Source organism: Polyodon spathula, chromosome 7, assembly GCF_017654505.1.
Source record: "Polyodon spathula isolate WHYD16114869_AA chromosome 7, ASM1765450v1, whole genome shotgun sequence".
Lineage (NCBI taxonomy): Eukaryota > Metazoa > Chordata > Actinopteri > Acipenseriformes > Polyodontidae > Polyodon > Polyodon spathula.
In genome coordinates this window covers 22,949,054-22,965,343 of record NC_054540.1, presented here as the reverse complement: position 1 = coordinate 22,965,343, position 16,290 = coordinate 22,949,054, and the positions used below count along the sequence as shown (strand labels likewise).

The following is a 16,290-nucleotide window of genomic DNA, read 5'->3' as shown; positions in this document are numbered from 1 at the left end:
TTACATTTAACTGAATTCCCATTTTTTTTTTTCTTCCCCTCAGCTGTTACTTCAGTAGCACTTAGTTCTGGCTAATGTTGTCAGTGTAGGTGTGCACTTCCTACAGCCGCACGTATTTCTATGCTTTCTGCATTTGAAAAATAAACTAACTTTACCCTCGAACAGCTAACCGTGCTTTAGTACAAAACTCACAATACATGTACTGTTTTTCTTTAAGGTAACGTCTTAATTTTTTTTGGCTGAAGGGGTAGCAGGTCATTATCTTACTAGGAAAGCTGCTGTGCAATTAAATCATCGGCAAACAACAACCGAATCTATTATCTGGGATAGATGTGGCTAGATGAAGATGCAATAGATGAAGAAAACTTATTTAGGTACCCTACGATTTCACTGGCAGAAGACAGCTGGTTTATTGGAGGTCACATAGGAAACTTCAGCTTGGTACTGTAACCTTTTCACTTTGTTTTAATTGACCTTTTTGCTGCGTTTCAGCTCGTCATTGTAATTCTTTATTTAAAGTTTTTGTTCACTTTATTAATGGTACGTGAGCAACACACAACCCTTCTGTTGGTGTTAATGCAAGACATTTATTCGATCAGATTGTTACCCTCCTTGCACTTCAATTTAAAACATGCCGCTCAAACATTGACGCACGTTTTTGAAGGGCGAGTCAGCATTTTTGGGGTTACAGGCTTAAATCCAAAAAGACAGTTGCCAAAAAAATGTTTGTCGCAGTTTGTAGCCTTGTAAATATAATTATCAAACACAAGATTTTTTTCATTTTATTTGAGTAATGTGCTGAGCACACTGCTGCAGTTTTGTACTTCTAAAAATGTGACTACAAAAGCAAAATCGGGACGATTGAACAATTTTACTGTTTCTGACACACTAGTACTTTTTTTTTCTTCATTTGTTACAGGTTTGAAAAAAATGACAAGAAACAAACACTAAAAGCCACAAAGCTTTTTCTATCTGAAATAATGAAATGGATTTCAGTAAAACACAATTGTACACTTCAGTCCTTCAGATGTACCCATGTCCATGTTTTCCAGTTCTCCACATCGGGAACTACTTTACAACACAGTTTGAGATTGACAGCACTATGCAGCTTTCACTTCACACAACGCAAATGTATTTTGCATGAATAATAATAAATAATAGTTTACTAACTGCGACAGGGCTGCCAGTGTCAGATAGACAAACAGACAACTGCAAGCCCAAGTGCCGATAAACCATGTGTGCATAAAGGATTTATTTATTGAAAAGTACTCATGACTGCAAGGTAATTGTTGCATTTTACTCCCCCCAAAATACATTTTACTCGCATAGTGTCTAAATTTGAGAGTAAACTACTCAATGACCCAAAACCTTATCTGGAGTGTTGGCAGCTGGAATGTCCAGTCAATGCGAAAATAACCCTGTCTGATTTCAAAGTGCAATTAACACAAGTCGGTATATCACCTCGGCTCACCAGCTGCCTGCAAGACAGTTTCAAACAGAAATTCACTTCAGTCGCACAAAGCAAAAGTAAAAAAAGAAAGATGATTAAATTTACTGTTCAACACCCAGTTTCACAGGAGCTGTGATAGAAAGTTGGCAATGCTGTTTGAGGCTGGTAACATAATTAGTAATCATTTGGGGGGGGGGAGGGGGGTGATCTTACCTCTGCGTTTTCCTCTTCTGGAGGAGTTGATGATGATTTGAAAGTCCAGCCATCATGTGCTTCACTTGAAGATGAAAGAAAGCATGCAAAATCTTAGCCATCCTATAATAAAATGCAACATGCTGTACATGATTTTGTTGAGGAGAATACTCCTTAATTCTCTTAACATGAATTAAATTACTAAATGGATGGTTGTTAAATGCAATATTAAAAGTGTACATTTTTTGGCTTTATCGACCTGTATTTGAGTAACATTTTGGGGTCACATGTCTTCTTGAGGCTGACTTGGCCTCCATGCATGGTGGTGGCATCTGCAGGAAAACTTCTAAATACTCCGGCTACTAGAGTAACATAAAAGTAAATAAACTACTTTTGCAATCTGACAAGTTTCTGGGCAGTTTAATATGAAAATAAGACAATTCTTCTACATACAGCAAGCCCTGGATACTAACCTTGTTTCTAAACATAGTTGTCATTAAATGTACTCATCTGCCTTTTAATAAGGGTTAATATGGTTTCATTGTGCTCAAACATAGTTAAGCAATGTAACTGGTGGTGTACATATGACAGTGCAACACTGGTTCCATCACTCAGTTGTGTGGTTTGTTTGTTTATTTTTGGTTGACACCTAGGTAGTTACAGGCGCCTTATTTTCACCAGTGTGTGGTGTAACGGCTGCTCCTGGACAGCAGCCAGCGGTGCCTGAAGATCTGATAATACTCACTTCCGAAGATACTGGATTTCATGCTGTGCATGGTTGACGTGCAGCGTTTTTTATATCCTTTTATTTAGTCTTTCGGTGATTTATTATTATTTTTTTTGTTTTAAAAAAGGTATTGGCAAAATTCACGCTAGAATCCAAACAGTAGGTGTTTCATTCAAACTTGAAATAGGAGAAAAATAAACTGATGCAGTGATAGATTGAATAGAGGTAGAGAGTTAATTAATTCACGATGGCACTCGGGTGTGTTTCCAAAATGTCATAATTCTTATTGACCCTGCCTGTCATTCCCATACTATTTAAAAATATTTTGGCACTGTAAAACAAAATATATTGACTTAAAAACGAAAACTGTAAGTGTGTTTCTTGTGAATTTCAACTATGTTTTGTGTAGTGAGCCGTGTTTGGTTTTAAAATAAATGTCAAAACTTGGTTTGAAGATGGTAAAAGAGATGTGGAATCCTAGTCTTGACATGAAATACTGCAGAATACTAGTGCTAGCCTTCTGCTCTGGTGTGTAGTTTTCTACAGTATATCTGCTTTGAAACTTCAATTACAAATAAAGCAATTTGTGTTTCTTGTCATGGTCACCGTTGAGTTGCTATCCTCTGAAATGACAGAAATAGTTTTTAGCCTGGGATTTCTGTGAGAAATATGAGTGGCCAGGTGCTCTGCTGCCGAACTGAGGTACATTGTCTTTACTGAGTGTCCCCAGCCATTTTAAGGAAAGCAGATATTTCAGCTGATATTTATTTATTGCAACGTCACCCTTGAGCATTTCAAAGATTCTTCTGTTTAGCTTGAACTGTGCTGCAGGCAGGGTTACATAATGTTGGCTTTCTACGACAACAGTGGTTATCAGCCCCATATTGTTAGAGCGTGGACATGTTGTCACTCACAAATGCACACTTTTTACCCTGTTGGTACTGCTCCCCTCCATTTCAAACTTATAAATAAATGCAGTAATCTGCCCATCACATATATCCACCCTACCCATTTATCTGCCATGATCAACCTCTTCAGCAATGTTCGTTTATTATTGAACAGAGAAGGTTAGTTCAGAGATTGTAGATCCTATCAAGGTTTTCATATACTGTGTTGTATGTGTTGTATACTATAGCTGGTAGTGTCATGTGAGCTGTTCAGTGTGTTGATATGTAAATAAATCCTGTTCGCCTGCTGGGCGTATCGACTTCAATCTCGATCTCCTGACTGTCACTCAGCAGAAAACGCACACACCCGCTACTCTGTCACAAGCATTCATTCCCTGTATCTTTCTAAACAAGGGATTTAGGGGCGCTCCTTAATAAAAGCTGAATCTCAAAACCAGTAATTGTGTGAAATATAGTGATTGTTACAGCTGTGTCTAATGGTATTTAAAACAAGATTCATTCATCCACCTTTTTACATATTTGCCCTTACTCTGGTCCCACCACAGTCAGATATGCGGATTAACTATAATGTTATATTTTTTACTTTAGGTTCCCCTGATACTGTTATATTTTAAAAATATATAAAGTCAATGAAGTTGTTTGAAAAGTATTGTCTGTTGTATAATCTTTGTTTCAAATCTTTAATCTGAGCTTTGGATTTTCAACCTTATTCATACTCTCCTTATAATTTAATTGATACCTGTTCAGCCATTTATTTATCTCAAGTACAACTGAGAAACACTAAGGATTTCAAGTGGCGATTTCTGTAAACACTAAAAAAAAAAAAAAAAAAAAAAAAAAAAAAACCTTGTTTTGATAACTTTGAGAGACACCATACTTTGCTGTACATGGTTGCATAGGGGAGTGACTGACATTCACTTCCTGATATATATTTTTTGCATGTGTGTGTGTACATATCTGTACCCATGACCTTGCTATTGTAAAAAAGTGTATTTTGTAAGTAGAAGAGTCAACTTAATGGAAGGATATGTGGTTTATTTTATTAAACTGTCTACATACAAGCAGTTATGTGTATGCAATAAGGTCCAACAGGGCCTCCATATACGTCGAATATATGGACGCCTTAGGGCATTGTGAGGCATGAGATGCATGAGTGCCTCCAACCCCAGAGAAGATTGCAGAACTTGCACGGGGCAGCACCAAACAAACAGGGGTAGCCCAGCAGTGACACGTCTAAACATACTCAGTGCTCCATTGTATGAACCACTTCATGAGCTATTAACTTAAATTATATATATTGGAATATATTATATAAATAAATTAATTTCTCAATTTATCCAGTGGTTTCCTGTCTGCATTTTATTTTTTACTTTTTTATCAAACAGTCATTTAAAAATTGTGTTAGCAAGTATACTACCAGGCACATGTTTGCCATACAGTTCATTTCAAGCAGTATTGTAATATTTGAATAGTTCTCTCTCAAATGGTTGGGGAACACACTTTTGATTAGGAGTGTGTTGTGTGATTGGATTCACCTGCTGGGAGGGTGACCTGCCCGCTGCAACCAACAGCAGATAAATCTCTGTCTTCCAGTGAACTCTGACTACAGACTTGTCGTTGACACACTCAGGTGCTCAAGACAGACACAGTCGTGTACAAATGCTTCTGCCCTGGAGGTTTGTAATCACAACAGTGTTCTTTTGACGGGTCTTTTTGCCAGCAGGAGGTGGCTTGCTACAGAACACCAATAGAGTACGTGTGTCTCTTTCCTCACTGTATACTTTTGTGTTTGCATTTTATACAACATTCAGTACTAGCAAATCTATGTAAGCTGTTTTGTCAAGAAACCTTGGCTAGCGGATTGAGTTTCCTAAACCCTGTCTTTTTAAATTGTAGTACCTTAGCCGTGCAGTGGAATATACAAGGAACTGTATTCTATTGCGTAAACATGACTTTGTATTAAGTTTCTCATTTTAAAAAAGAAATAAAAATGCTGTTTTTAGCTTAGTTGTGTGGCCTAAGTCCTTTTAAAACAACGTGGTCTCTGTACAGAGCAAGTTGAGAGGAGATTGTAATTATGATTCATATAACTTGTTTGATGCAGTCAGAGCCAGGTTTTGTTTTCTTGTTTTAATGTATTAAAAGCATGGGCATCTAAAATTAAAAGCAGGGATCTAGACTAGCATATACAAATCCCCCAAAACCACACTGTCTTGCAACAACAAACTATTACAAAACAGATTTCATTTTCTAAGGATTGGTTCCAGTGTAAACTTTTTTTTAAAGAACTTCATCCTCATGCCCACGGATACACTTTAAATGAATTGCTGTTATCATTGCATTCTTCTGATGATCTTCTTCTTCCTCCTCCTTATTATTATTATTATTATTATTATTATTATTATTACGGGCAATTCCATGTGTTGGATGAACATTTCGGACACTTTACAGACCTCTAGCATCTTGCCTGCAACGACTTGCTGGGTTTCCTTTATGGTATGGATGTTCCTGTTAGTATTGTTGCATCATATCAAAATTGTCAAACACCAAGTACCTATTCCAGCACTGGTACAGAATTCAGATTGCTGTGAATTAGGTCGACACTGATACTGAACTTCTGTGTTAGTCTTTCGGGTAAGACTTGCTGTAAGGTAATGGTGAACATTTCAGATTCTAAGTATTGGTTCTGAAATAGGAACGTTTTTCTTTTTCGGATGTGCAAATCCTAATTTATTCAGAAAAACCATAAATCTTTTCCAGATTTCATAAAGCCACTTCAGCTTTCAGTGGAAGGGTTACATTTAACTTGATTGATTCTGTATACCAAACTGTTTGTGCAGCTACAGTAGATACTCTGTATTAAGTGCTGGTAATACAGTAGTAAGCCTTTTAATGAATGACACTTCATATTTTGAAATCCTGTGTAACCACTACAGCAATGTGTAGATAGAAATGAAAACTCACAAGATGTATTTAAATGACCAAAATTCATTCACTATTCACGAACATGATGAACAGCATAGTAGTTTGACAAGTGTTTTGAGAGAAGTTCAGCGGTAACATGCCTGCCCTGCCCTGCCCTGCCCTGCCCTGCCCTGGGTTAGGAGAGTAATTCTATAGCAAGCAAAAATATTTAAATATTCAAACAGTATTTATTTAATGTCTAACACATTGATGTACTAGACTGATGTGTGGTACTGTATAGTTCTCTATTAGTTCTCCTTCAGCAAAACAAGTTTCTGGAAGAGGTCAGCCGATTTCTTTGGGGGGTTGAAAATTAATACCTGTATGTCTATCTAAATCTGTCTATATAGCCATCTGTCTATTCTACATCAAATCTATCGATCTAATAATAACCTGTCTCAAACTTTTGCCAAAATCTGTGATTTCGCAAGACTTTCTTGTTGATTTAAAGTTACTCCCAAGACAAACTGGTGCCTTTTTTTTTTTTTAAATAGAATATGCGATCACTAGAATTAAATGTTATACAGCTGCAGGTTAATATTTAAACTATTACTGACAATGTGTTTTTGGAGTATTTTGAAATTACAAAATACTTAAGAAATGTATTTTCTATACAAAATACTTCTAAATTGGCATTTGCATTAAAATTACAAAATACATGTGTAATGAAAATACATATTTTAATTACATGTATTTTCGATACTGCCCAACTATGCCTACAGCATACCGGAACATCAGTACAAACCTCATGGATAGGTTTAGGTGTCACTGCACAAAAGCTATTGGGTCTAATCAAAATACAAAACTGTGTTGAGAAACATATACTTTACAAGAAACTGTAGTTTACAAAATTAACTGGGTTTTAGATTGAGTTAGTATTTGGGTTTAATGTTGATTGTTGGAGCAGGAAAGACAGATGGCAAGGAGAAAGCTTTGAAGTGCACCAGATGGCAATTTAAAGAAGACCCTGTGCTTTCTCGTAACATTTTTGGGCTAAAATCACCTTCCTTCCCTTAACTTTGAATTTATGATGTTATTCTACAAACTACAGTATGGACCCTAATGTGACCTACATAGGCTAATGTAGAGCTTAGAATGTGCCGTTGTAAACCCTGTCAATTTTACAAAGAAGTGCTGATGAAATTAGCTGCTTGCTCTTATCATTAACCTCAGACAGTCTGCTTTTAGAAAGAATTATCAGGATTCATGTATTCTTTTAGCAACATGTAAAAATTGAAATTACTCCATCCATTTCCCACCAAGTTTTGTAACCAGTGAATAGACTACAGACAAATGCTTGTTTTCACCTGTAATACATCATTTTCTTTGGTAATGCCTTACAAATCCTATACATAGACACCATCTCCTGCAAAATGAGATGATTTTGAAAAATTACCACTTGGATTGACCTTCCAGTGGAATTGCCCTTATTATAAAGCACACGCATTCACTGGTATTGGAGTATGGGACTTGTAATTTAGAGCCTTGTTGGCAGTGGAAACCATGGACTACAATCCCAGCGACACAATGATAAAAACCACTTGTTCTGGTAAAAGCTTTATTTATTTATTTATTTGTGGTTAAATAATTTCAGTTTATGCCATGAAGGCATTGGTCGCACATAAAACAAAACTGATAATTATCGCACCAACTTTTGTTGTCGTGAATGAGACCAAAGTGAAAAATAGATGGCCAAGTGGGTTGTTTACAACATCCTCCTGATTTTAATAAAAAAAAAAAAAAAAAAAGCTGAAATCCATGTAGGATCAGAGCATTCTGTTAACAAGTATGTTAAATGTTAATGCGTAATATTGATTATCTTTTATTGGATCAAGGCATCCGTGTCAATTTTAGTTGTTTTAATGTGTACTGCAGCGGCCCCTCCTGTGAAACAGTAAACCTCAAATTCAGTAAAGAGGCAATTGATCCTAGATTAAAGTTCAGCCATTTTAGTACAGTTTGTACCAACAGTTTTGCATATTGTCAGGTATTTGAAAATCATTGTGTTGAACTTGTTTTTGGCAGGTAAAAAGAACCTACTCGCATGGAACGTACCGAGCTGGTGCGATGAGACAGATCAGCCTGGTGGGAGCTGTGGACGAAGAAGTAGGAGATTACTTCCCAGAATTCATCAGCATGTTAGAAGACTCGCCCTTTTTAAAAGTAAGTTTGTAGAAACCAGAAATACTGGTAGTACTGCAAAGTAAAATGTCTTATTCCTGGGAAGTGGATATTAATTCCTTCAGGACTGATAACATACTGTAGTTCATAATGTCCCACATATTTACCTTCAAGCAAAACACATTGTAAAAGCAGGTGTGAACGTGTACTGTTGGTTGAACTATATGGATAGGATCTTTTTAAATCTTCAGTAAGAAATAGTATTTCAGCTGTCACCCACATATTGTGTGTATTTATTTCTATTGGTGCTGTGTGACTAAACCCTTTTTTTAAAAATCACAAAATGCAAATTTTTAAACCTACAAGAATTTAGTTCAGCTATTTTGTTTTTCTCCCTTTTTTTTTTTTTTTTTTTTTTTTTTTTTTTTTTTAGCAAACATTACCCTGGGGAACTTCTTCTAGTCTTAAACTAAAGAGCCCTACAGACAGCGATGACGGGCCCATCATGTGGGTACGTCCTGGAGAGCAGATGATTCCTGTAGCTGACATGCCAAAATCACCTTTTAAAAGGAAAAGGTAGGAATGTGTTCACATTTTTAGTGACCCTTTTTGTCCTGTTTTTAGACCTGATGGTTTCCTTTATCGTAACAACAATTCTGTTTGAAACCAATGTATTTATTCCCAGTTCTGCTGTTATTTCTTTGACTTTTTATTCTTTTCTCACTTTATTCTATGCGCCGATCGTGTTCACCCATCTGTCAATGCCTTGATTTTATAAATGGATTATTGGGTAAATTAAGTTTATTTGAGAATAGTGTAACTCTGTCCATATACGTTCCCAGCATTAGTGTGGCTTTCGACACACTTTATATTGAGAGAGATATAGCCCTGGGAGTGTTGAAGAATCAATTGACTCTGACTAATTTGAATTAACAGGTCAAGCGGTATTTCAGTGCTTTCAGTTTTTGTGACCTATCTGAATGCTGGTGACTATCAATGTCATATGATATATTTAATTTGGGAAAACCTCAACAAGTTGGAAAATAAATTTAAGCTGTGATACTTTTTTTATGCGTTCCCTCGTGTTTTTGAGGCAAAGTACATTTTTAAATATATCTGGAGTTATATGGTAGAGACAGTGAATGCACTGTGTTGTGCAAAATAATGTTTTGTATGTGTTCTGGAGTCTGGAGATGAGTAAAGTGCTTGTGGTGTGTATTTTATTTTATTTTTTTCCGGGTGAATAATGTTCAGTATGACTTTTCCTTTACAGATGTTAAGGAAAGGAATATTATAAAGATTCTCCCATTTCATTCTTCCATTTTACAGTTCCTGGTCATAAAAATAAAGGTGACATTTTGAAATGTTAGAATTTTTCATATTACTGCGGCCATGTGAGAACTGGAGTAGCATGTCTTTTACACTCCCTCTGCTGGCTTGAAAATATACAGCACCTTACTCTGTTGGGAATGATTCACAGAATCATTGACGCATTGTAATGCTTTTTTATTAGGTGCTACTGTACCAGTCAGTGATGTTGGGATTTCCCACAATGCTGATTTTGTACACTACTGTAGGGTAGTGTTCATGTGCAGTATGTTGAATGGAGAGCCCACATTTTTAGTCACCACCTAAAGGGGATTCTACACAGAAGGGAATTTTGAAGGTATGAAACTTAAACCTCAAGAAATGAGGAATTTATTTTTTAATAATACATATCCCCTAATACATAGGTGAATAATTTAATGCAACGGTAATAGTCATACAGTGGTCTCCCTCCTGTTGAGATCACTATATTTTTCATCTGCTCAAAGGCTGGCAAGATTCAGCTTTTAACTTTAACAGCTTCTTGTCCTGTATGCTAAACAAATACCCGATTTGTCACGTGTTGTAGGCTAGAATACAGTCCAAAATTAAATCTTTTAATTTTTTTCTTGTATTATTGTACAGGCAAGTTGCTGAATGTTAACATTTATTCAAGTAGTGACAGCAGGTCTAACCATCCAATTTTTTGCACATCCCAAACAGTTGCAATACATTTAAAAAGGAATATGGGTTTTAGTAGTTTTTTTTTTTTTTTAATATAGGCTGCTTTAGAATTGCCGGCATTGATCACTAAAGAGTCAATTTGCATGTGCTCACAGCTGCTCTGCTTGAGTTCAGTGAAGCCACATAACACAGCCATGCTTTACTGGGATATCTTGTTTACGTTTTGATGTTCAATCATTTTATTGCAAAAATTGCATATACAACGCCTATGAACAGCCACTTAAAATCCACTAGCCATTTTAAATGGAAATAAAATCTTACCACAACTAAGATGCCCTTTAGCTAAAACACTAGAAGACACTGTAGAGTCTGTATTTTGATAACACATTTTACTGACAAGAATAACCTTTTGAACTCTAACTGGACTGCTCGCTTTCAATTCCATGATCATATTAGAAAGACTATGGATCTGTTGACTACCAGTAGTATTCATTTTATTCTAGCCTAGTGTATTTTGTAAATGTTATTAGATCCAATGGCCAGGAAGTTTTTTATAATGGATATTCTTTGATAAATGGCTACATTGTACAAATCTCTTTACTTCTTGTTACTGTACATATATATTTTTGGCTATTGTAGCAGGCTTTATGTTGTCAGTATTTCTGCATCTTGGTAATTGGTGTTCAAGCATACATGGCCTTTAAAAGGGATTGTAGCATAGAAGTGGTTTCAATTCAGATTTTGAACATTCCTGAAGATGGTAATATATTTCAGATGTCTCGCTTTTACGTATTTCAGACCGCTTTTTAATTTGTTATAATACTTGGTTAGCACATTATTGATTGTTCAAAACCAGATTTTAGTCTTACTTTTTTCCTGATGCAGATACAGTAGCTCTAACTTTGCATTTGCAGTTCTGGCTGTGGATGTATGTTAACATTTCTTTATCTAAAAATAAATGTACTTGGTTTCGTGTGTGTGCAGTCATTTGTTGTGATTTCTTCCACTTTTAATATGACAATTATATACATCTTAATATTCCCTTCTTAGGACTACCAATGAAATCAAAAACCTCCAGTACCTACCTCGGGCCAGCGAGCCCCGTGAGATGCTGTTTGAAGACCGAACTCGGGCCCATGCGGACCACGTAGGGCAGGGCTTTGAGCGCCAGACCACTGCAGCAGTGGGGGTCCTCAAAGCAGTACACTGTGGAGAGTGGTATGTGTACACAATTCATTCAGATGTGTTTTTTTATGCTGTGTATTTAAATATAAAATGTTGCTTTCACTTTTCTTTAAAACCTGTTATTTTCTTTTGTATTGCACCAAGTTTAGTGTAGGAGTTAATGGAGTCTAAAACCTAGTTCTCTGTATTCAAGAACTGATTTTTATGATGTGTATTTTAATACGTCAGTAGGACTTTGTCAGTGTTACATTTTTAGGACTTGCATTTCAGCTAGCGTGTACCATTAAGTCAAACAAAAAGGAACATTGCCTGGCAAGGCTTTCACGTATTCATCTGCAATTGTTTCTTCTGCCATTTGTAGTCCTGATCCACCTCGAATAACCAAAGATGTGGTTTGCTTTCACGCTGGAGATTTCTTGGAGGCAGTGCAAAGACTGCAGTTGGATCTGCATGAACCCCCACTGTCACAGGTAAGATGGTAATGTCAATTCTGCAGTAGGTAATAAATTAAGAAAAAGCAGGTCTTCCTGCATGCTGTTCAAAATATGTAACAGTATTTCCTTTTCTCATTTATACCGACAACTGGTGGCATAACTGTAATATAACGCTTTTTTGATAAGTTGCTTTTCTACATTAAAAGGGAGTAACCAGAGCATCACAACACTAATATCTAAATATTTGTGCTAACAAGCTTTCCTTTGTTTCTTCTTTTTCCAAGTGTGTACAATGGGTCGACGATGCAAAGCTTAACCAGCTTCGACGGGAAGGAATCCGCTATGCTAGGATCCAGCTTTACGACAATGACATTTACTTTATACCCCGCAATGTTGTGCACCAGTTCAAAACGGTCTCGTCCGTCTGCAGCTTAGCTTGGCACATCCGCTTGAAACAATATCACCCAGAGGCAGAGGCGTCCAATAATTCCAATGAATCCGTAGAAGGGACAGAAACAAAAGCACCTCTAGAACCCAGTGGTGTCAATGTAGAGGCCAGCGAGTGTACAGCAAGCACCAATACCTCTGTAGACTTTAAACCTCAGCAACAAAGAAAAGATCCTAAGGACACTAAGCTTCCAGAAATCAAAGTGGAAGCTGGAGACTTGCTTCTGGAAAAGAACCCAAAGCCTGCAGAGGTCACACAGCCACAAAGCAAAGTGAAATCCCAGCACTCGGAATGTCGAACCACTTCAGCAAAGCATCCGCACAGTGTGCTGGCAGAGACACAGACAGAAGTCAGTACCCCAGAATCTCAGTGCAGGAACGAGAGATCAAAGGACATGCTCTACACAAAAGCTCCTGAGGACACAAGGCCGCACCCTTCAGTAAAACACCACCTGCATGAGCAGCAGAAAGACTTTTTATACTAATTTGTACATACTGTTTTTAAATCTTTGTTTTTATGATCTTCAGCAGTGTGGTGTACTATATGGAATATGTAAGCTCTGTGGGGCAGGCTTGTGACTTGCTCTCTACTCTGTTACCGAACGAATACATAGCAAATGTAGCTTGTAACACATTCCTCAGTGCCTGTCCGTAACTGTGAACTATCAAAGCACTTAAGGCCAGCTGCACTGTTACACTGCAGGTTTGAATTAAACAGGTCCTTAAATAATATATTTTTAAGTTGTAGGTTTTAGATGTATTAGAGCTGACATGAACATATATATTTTTTGTAAGATGAGCCAGAATTCTTTTGATGACTCCGGGCTTTTCCATAGAGCTTATTTATATCAAATTGGTTTCCATTTGAAATGTGTCAGCACTGTAGTGTAAATAACTTCTTTTTTTTTTTTTTAAACTTGTAGTGTGGTTTATACTTAAATAAGAACCTCCTAATAAAAGGTTCAGAAAAATGGAATGTTGTTGAAACAAGGGCTACACTGAACAATCCAGTCCATAAGATTAAGTGACCCAAAGCAAGATAGGTTCATATGGCTGATTTAATGCTCTTCCATGATCATGATACACCAAGAGATGCATAATTGTCATTTTTTGTGTAGAAGAATATGAATACTGTAGAGGGGGGAAAGGTAGAGCAGGTTGTGTAACCTTTTAGTTTGACGGTCTTGTTAAAAGAACACCATGTAAGACTTTCTAACAATGTGTACCCTGTAACCCCATGTTAAATATAGGCGGCATTCCTTGTATCATGTTATGTTTGCAAGTGTAAATTAATTTATTTACTTAAGGCAATTTTTCATAAATTCACTCCATTATTAAGGTTGAAAAAAACTATTTTTTATAAGTGAAATGCTAAGATCAGCATTGTAGTTAGTCTAAGGCATCTGTTTCTACATAGTACATCTATGTAACAAAAGTAAAGTTTTTAAAAATGTACACATCGATGTAAATATCTAAGTTCAACTGAATTTTGTTATTTAAATGTGTATTTTAAACTTTTTTTTTTTTTTGCCCATCCTGTGCCCAGCAGTTTAACCATCTCTGTACATATACATGTACTGTGTACAAAGACAGGTTGAGAGTGAAACGTTAAATGTATCGGGCTAAAGATTAAAGTTGTTGGGTGTAGAAGACAATTTTACATGAACTCCAATTGCATAAACTATACTCCCATGCAAACAGAATCTATATAGTTACTGCCTTAGAAAAAATATTGATAATGGAGCGAATTAAGTGTCAAAAACAAGTAAAAAGCTTAATTAAACTTTGGTGGATTGAGGTTCAGCTAGTTCGCATCAGAATAATAAATATTTAGAAAAGAATTGTACTCCTATCAGCAGTTCATCCTCTTTTCCACCCTTAATCTATACATTTTCAATCGCAATTCAGCTTTGCTGCTGCCTTTTATTTATATTTGGTTTACATGTTACATTTCAAGGATCATTTTTTTTTTTTTTTTAATGAACTGTTAAAGGGGGAAGGGGGTTCACCACCCTGCATTAAGTTCTTAGTAAACCCAGACTCGGCTTCCAGGTTATTTTGTAATTCTTCAAAATACTTGATACAGTTGTGTAATTTGAGGACAAAAACAGGTAACCGTGGCCGCAGATGTACATATGCAAGATCTGTAGACCTAAATGTGATTTAATTTAGGTCTAGATTCTCTTAATTCAGATCAGAACCAATTGTTAATCATGCCAGTTATTTAGCAGCATACCAGCTATGACCAAGATAGAAAGTGTATACAATTGATACAAACAGATGGAATGTAAAGTTTCTTACATGTCTAAATTATTAAACGTGTTTCAGCTTTGGTCAGAAGTCTCTGATTTTGTAATGGTAGATCATCTGGTATAGAACTACCATTGTGCACCTTGGAGAGTTTTAAACAAATGATAATTGGGAGTTTTATTTGGCGTAGGCCTCAAGTTTTGATTCTGCAGTGTCATTAAACCTCGGCTACCAATCTAGTTCATACAATTTTAAGTTAATCAATTTAACACTGAATGTTCCTGTTAACATAAAACAAAGAAATAGGTACCTGAGATTTAACTTCATGGTAACAAATACTAACTTAAGCAGCTTGTGTGTTTTTCACATTCCTGTAAACTGAGTTGTTCTTGATAACGGTGTAAAGTAAAACATTCACTGCTAGAAACACTTGTTATTAAGAACAATTGTATTTATTTTTAGTATCTGCTAGAAAGTTCTGCGAATTACCTTAAAGAACAACATGCTAGAAACATGCAATGGAAAGGGGATACACAAAGGTAAATTAAGTGGAAATAACCTAGTTTCAAGTATAATATTGCAAGTTATCTATTTTGCTGAGACAATCTCAAAGGGGTATCTGCATTTAAAGAGGACTAGCAAATAAGAAAAAAAGGAACACTACTACAGATAGCTTGCTTGGTGAATAAAGGAATCTGCTGTTTGAATGCACTTTGACAAGCTTTTAGAAACAACATGAATAAAGTTAAAGCTTGAAGAAAATAATTATTGGATGCCAATATTATTATTTTCTAAGGGTGCAGCATAAAAAATATTGTGACAGGTATGTGAAAAACATCAACACCCCACGTGTGTGTGTGTGTGTGTTTTTTGGGGGGGGGGGTTGTTCTGGGTACGTTACTTTGTTTCAACCAATAAAAATGTATTTCTTTATAGTTCCTTCTGTTGCCAACAAGTCACCTTTTGGAGTAGAAATGTCTGAAAACTAGCATATTCCAACTTTAATACCATTAAAATTGTGGAAGTTAATTCCTCCATTAATGCTCAAAATAGTAGAAAGCCACCCACCTAACACTGCTTGTACCTTGTAACCCCTGCAACCCGTCTCTCAAATATTTAGTTAGAAGGAACCAATTACCCTACCAACAATTAAAAAACATATTTAAAATGCTGAAAAATAACTTACTCAGCAAAAATAAAGTAAGTTACAAAAATGTAATGCAAAATCTCTTGGTTATAAATGTTAAACAATTTCCCACGTTATAGGCATATGTCCTTCACTTCCATTCTTTTTCGCAGCTGCTTTGTTCACAGATATCAACAGCCAATCCTTTTATTTCTGAATATACTATAGGGACTGTATTGATGCACAGTATAAAACCAAATTAACATCTGCTAGAGGAAATCTTGCATATAAATAGTAAAAAAACAAAAACAAAACTTGACTTACAAAACATTTCTGCACTTAGTTGCTTGTTATACTGCAGTGTTACAATGCATTTGGCTGGCACTGCCTGATGTATACCAGATTAGAACACACACACTATTAAACCCTACAGAACTACAGAAATTGAAGTCTGGTTCAGATATTTTGTTCATTTGTTGATATTCTCCTAAAAGACC

General features: G+C 36.1%; 1 protein-coding gene across 1 annotated transcript in view; it reads left to right on the top strand.

The window, feature by feature from the left end:
- The window catches only part of LOC121318361 (lysine-specific demethylase RSBN1L-like), a 39,010-nt gene extending 24,259 nt beyond the window's left edge, over positions 1–14,751 (top strand). The window contains exons 4-8 of the mRNA XM_041254935.1: positions 8,267–8,404; positions 8,796–8,938; positions 11,402–11,569; positions 11,898–12,006; positions 12,255–14,751. Of these exons, the coding sequence (XP_041110869.1) occupies positions 8,267–8,404; positions 8,796–8,938; positions 11,402–11,569; positions 11,898–12,006; positions 12,255–12,902 (1,206 nt within the window). The 3' untranslated portion in view covers positions 12,903–14,751. The remainder of the gene's footprint in view (positions 1–8,266; positions 8,405–8,795; positions 8,939–11,401; positions 11,570–11,897; positions 12,007–12,254) is intronic.
- The last annotated feature ends 1,539 nt before the right edge of the window (positions 14,752–16,290 follow it).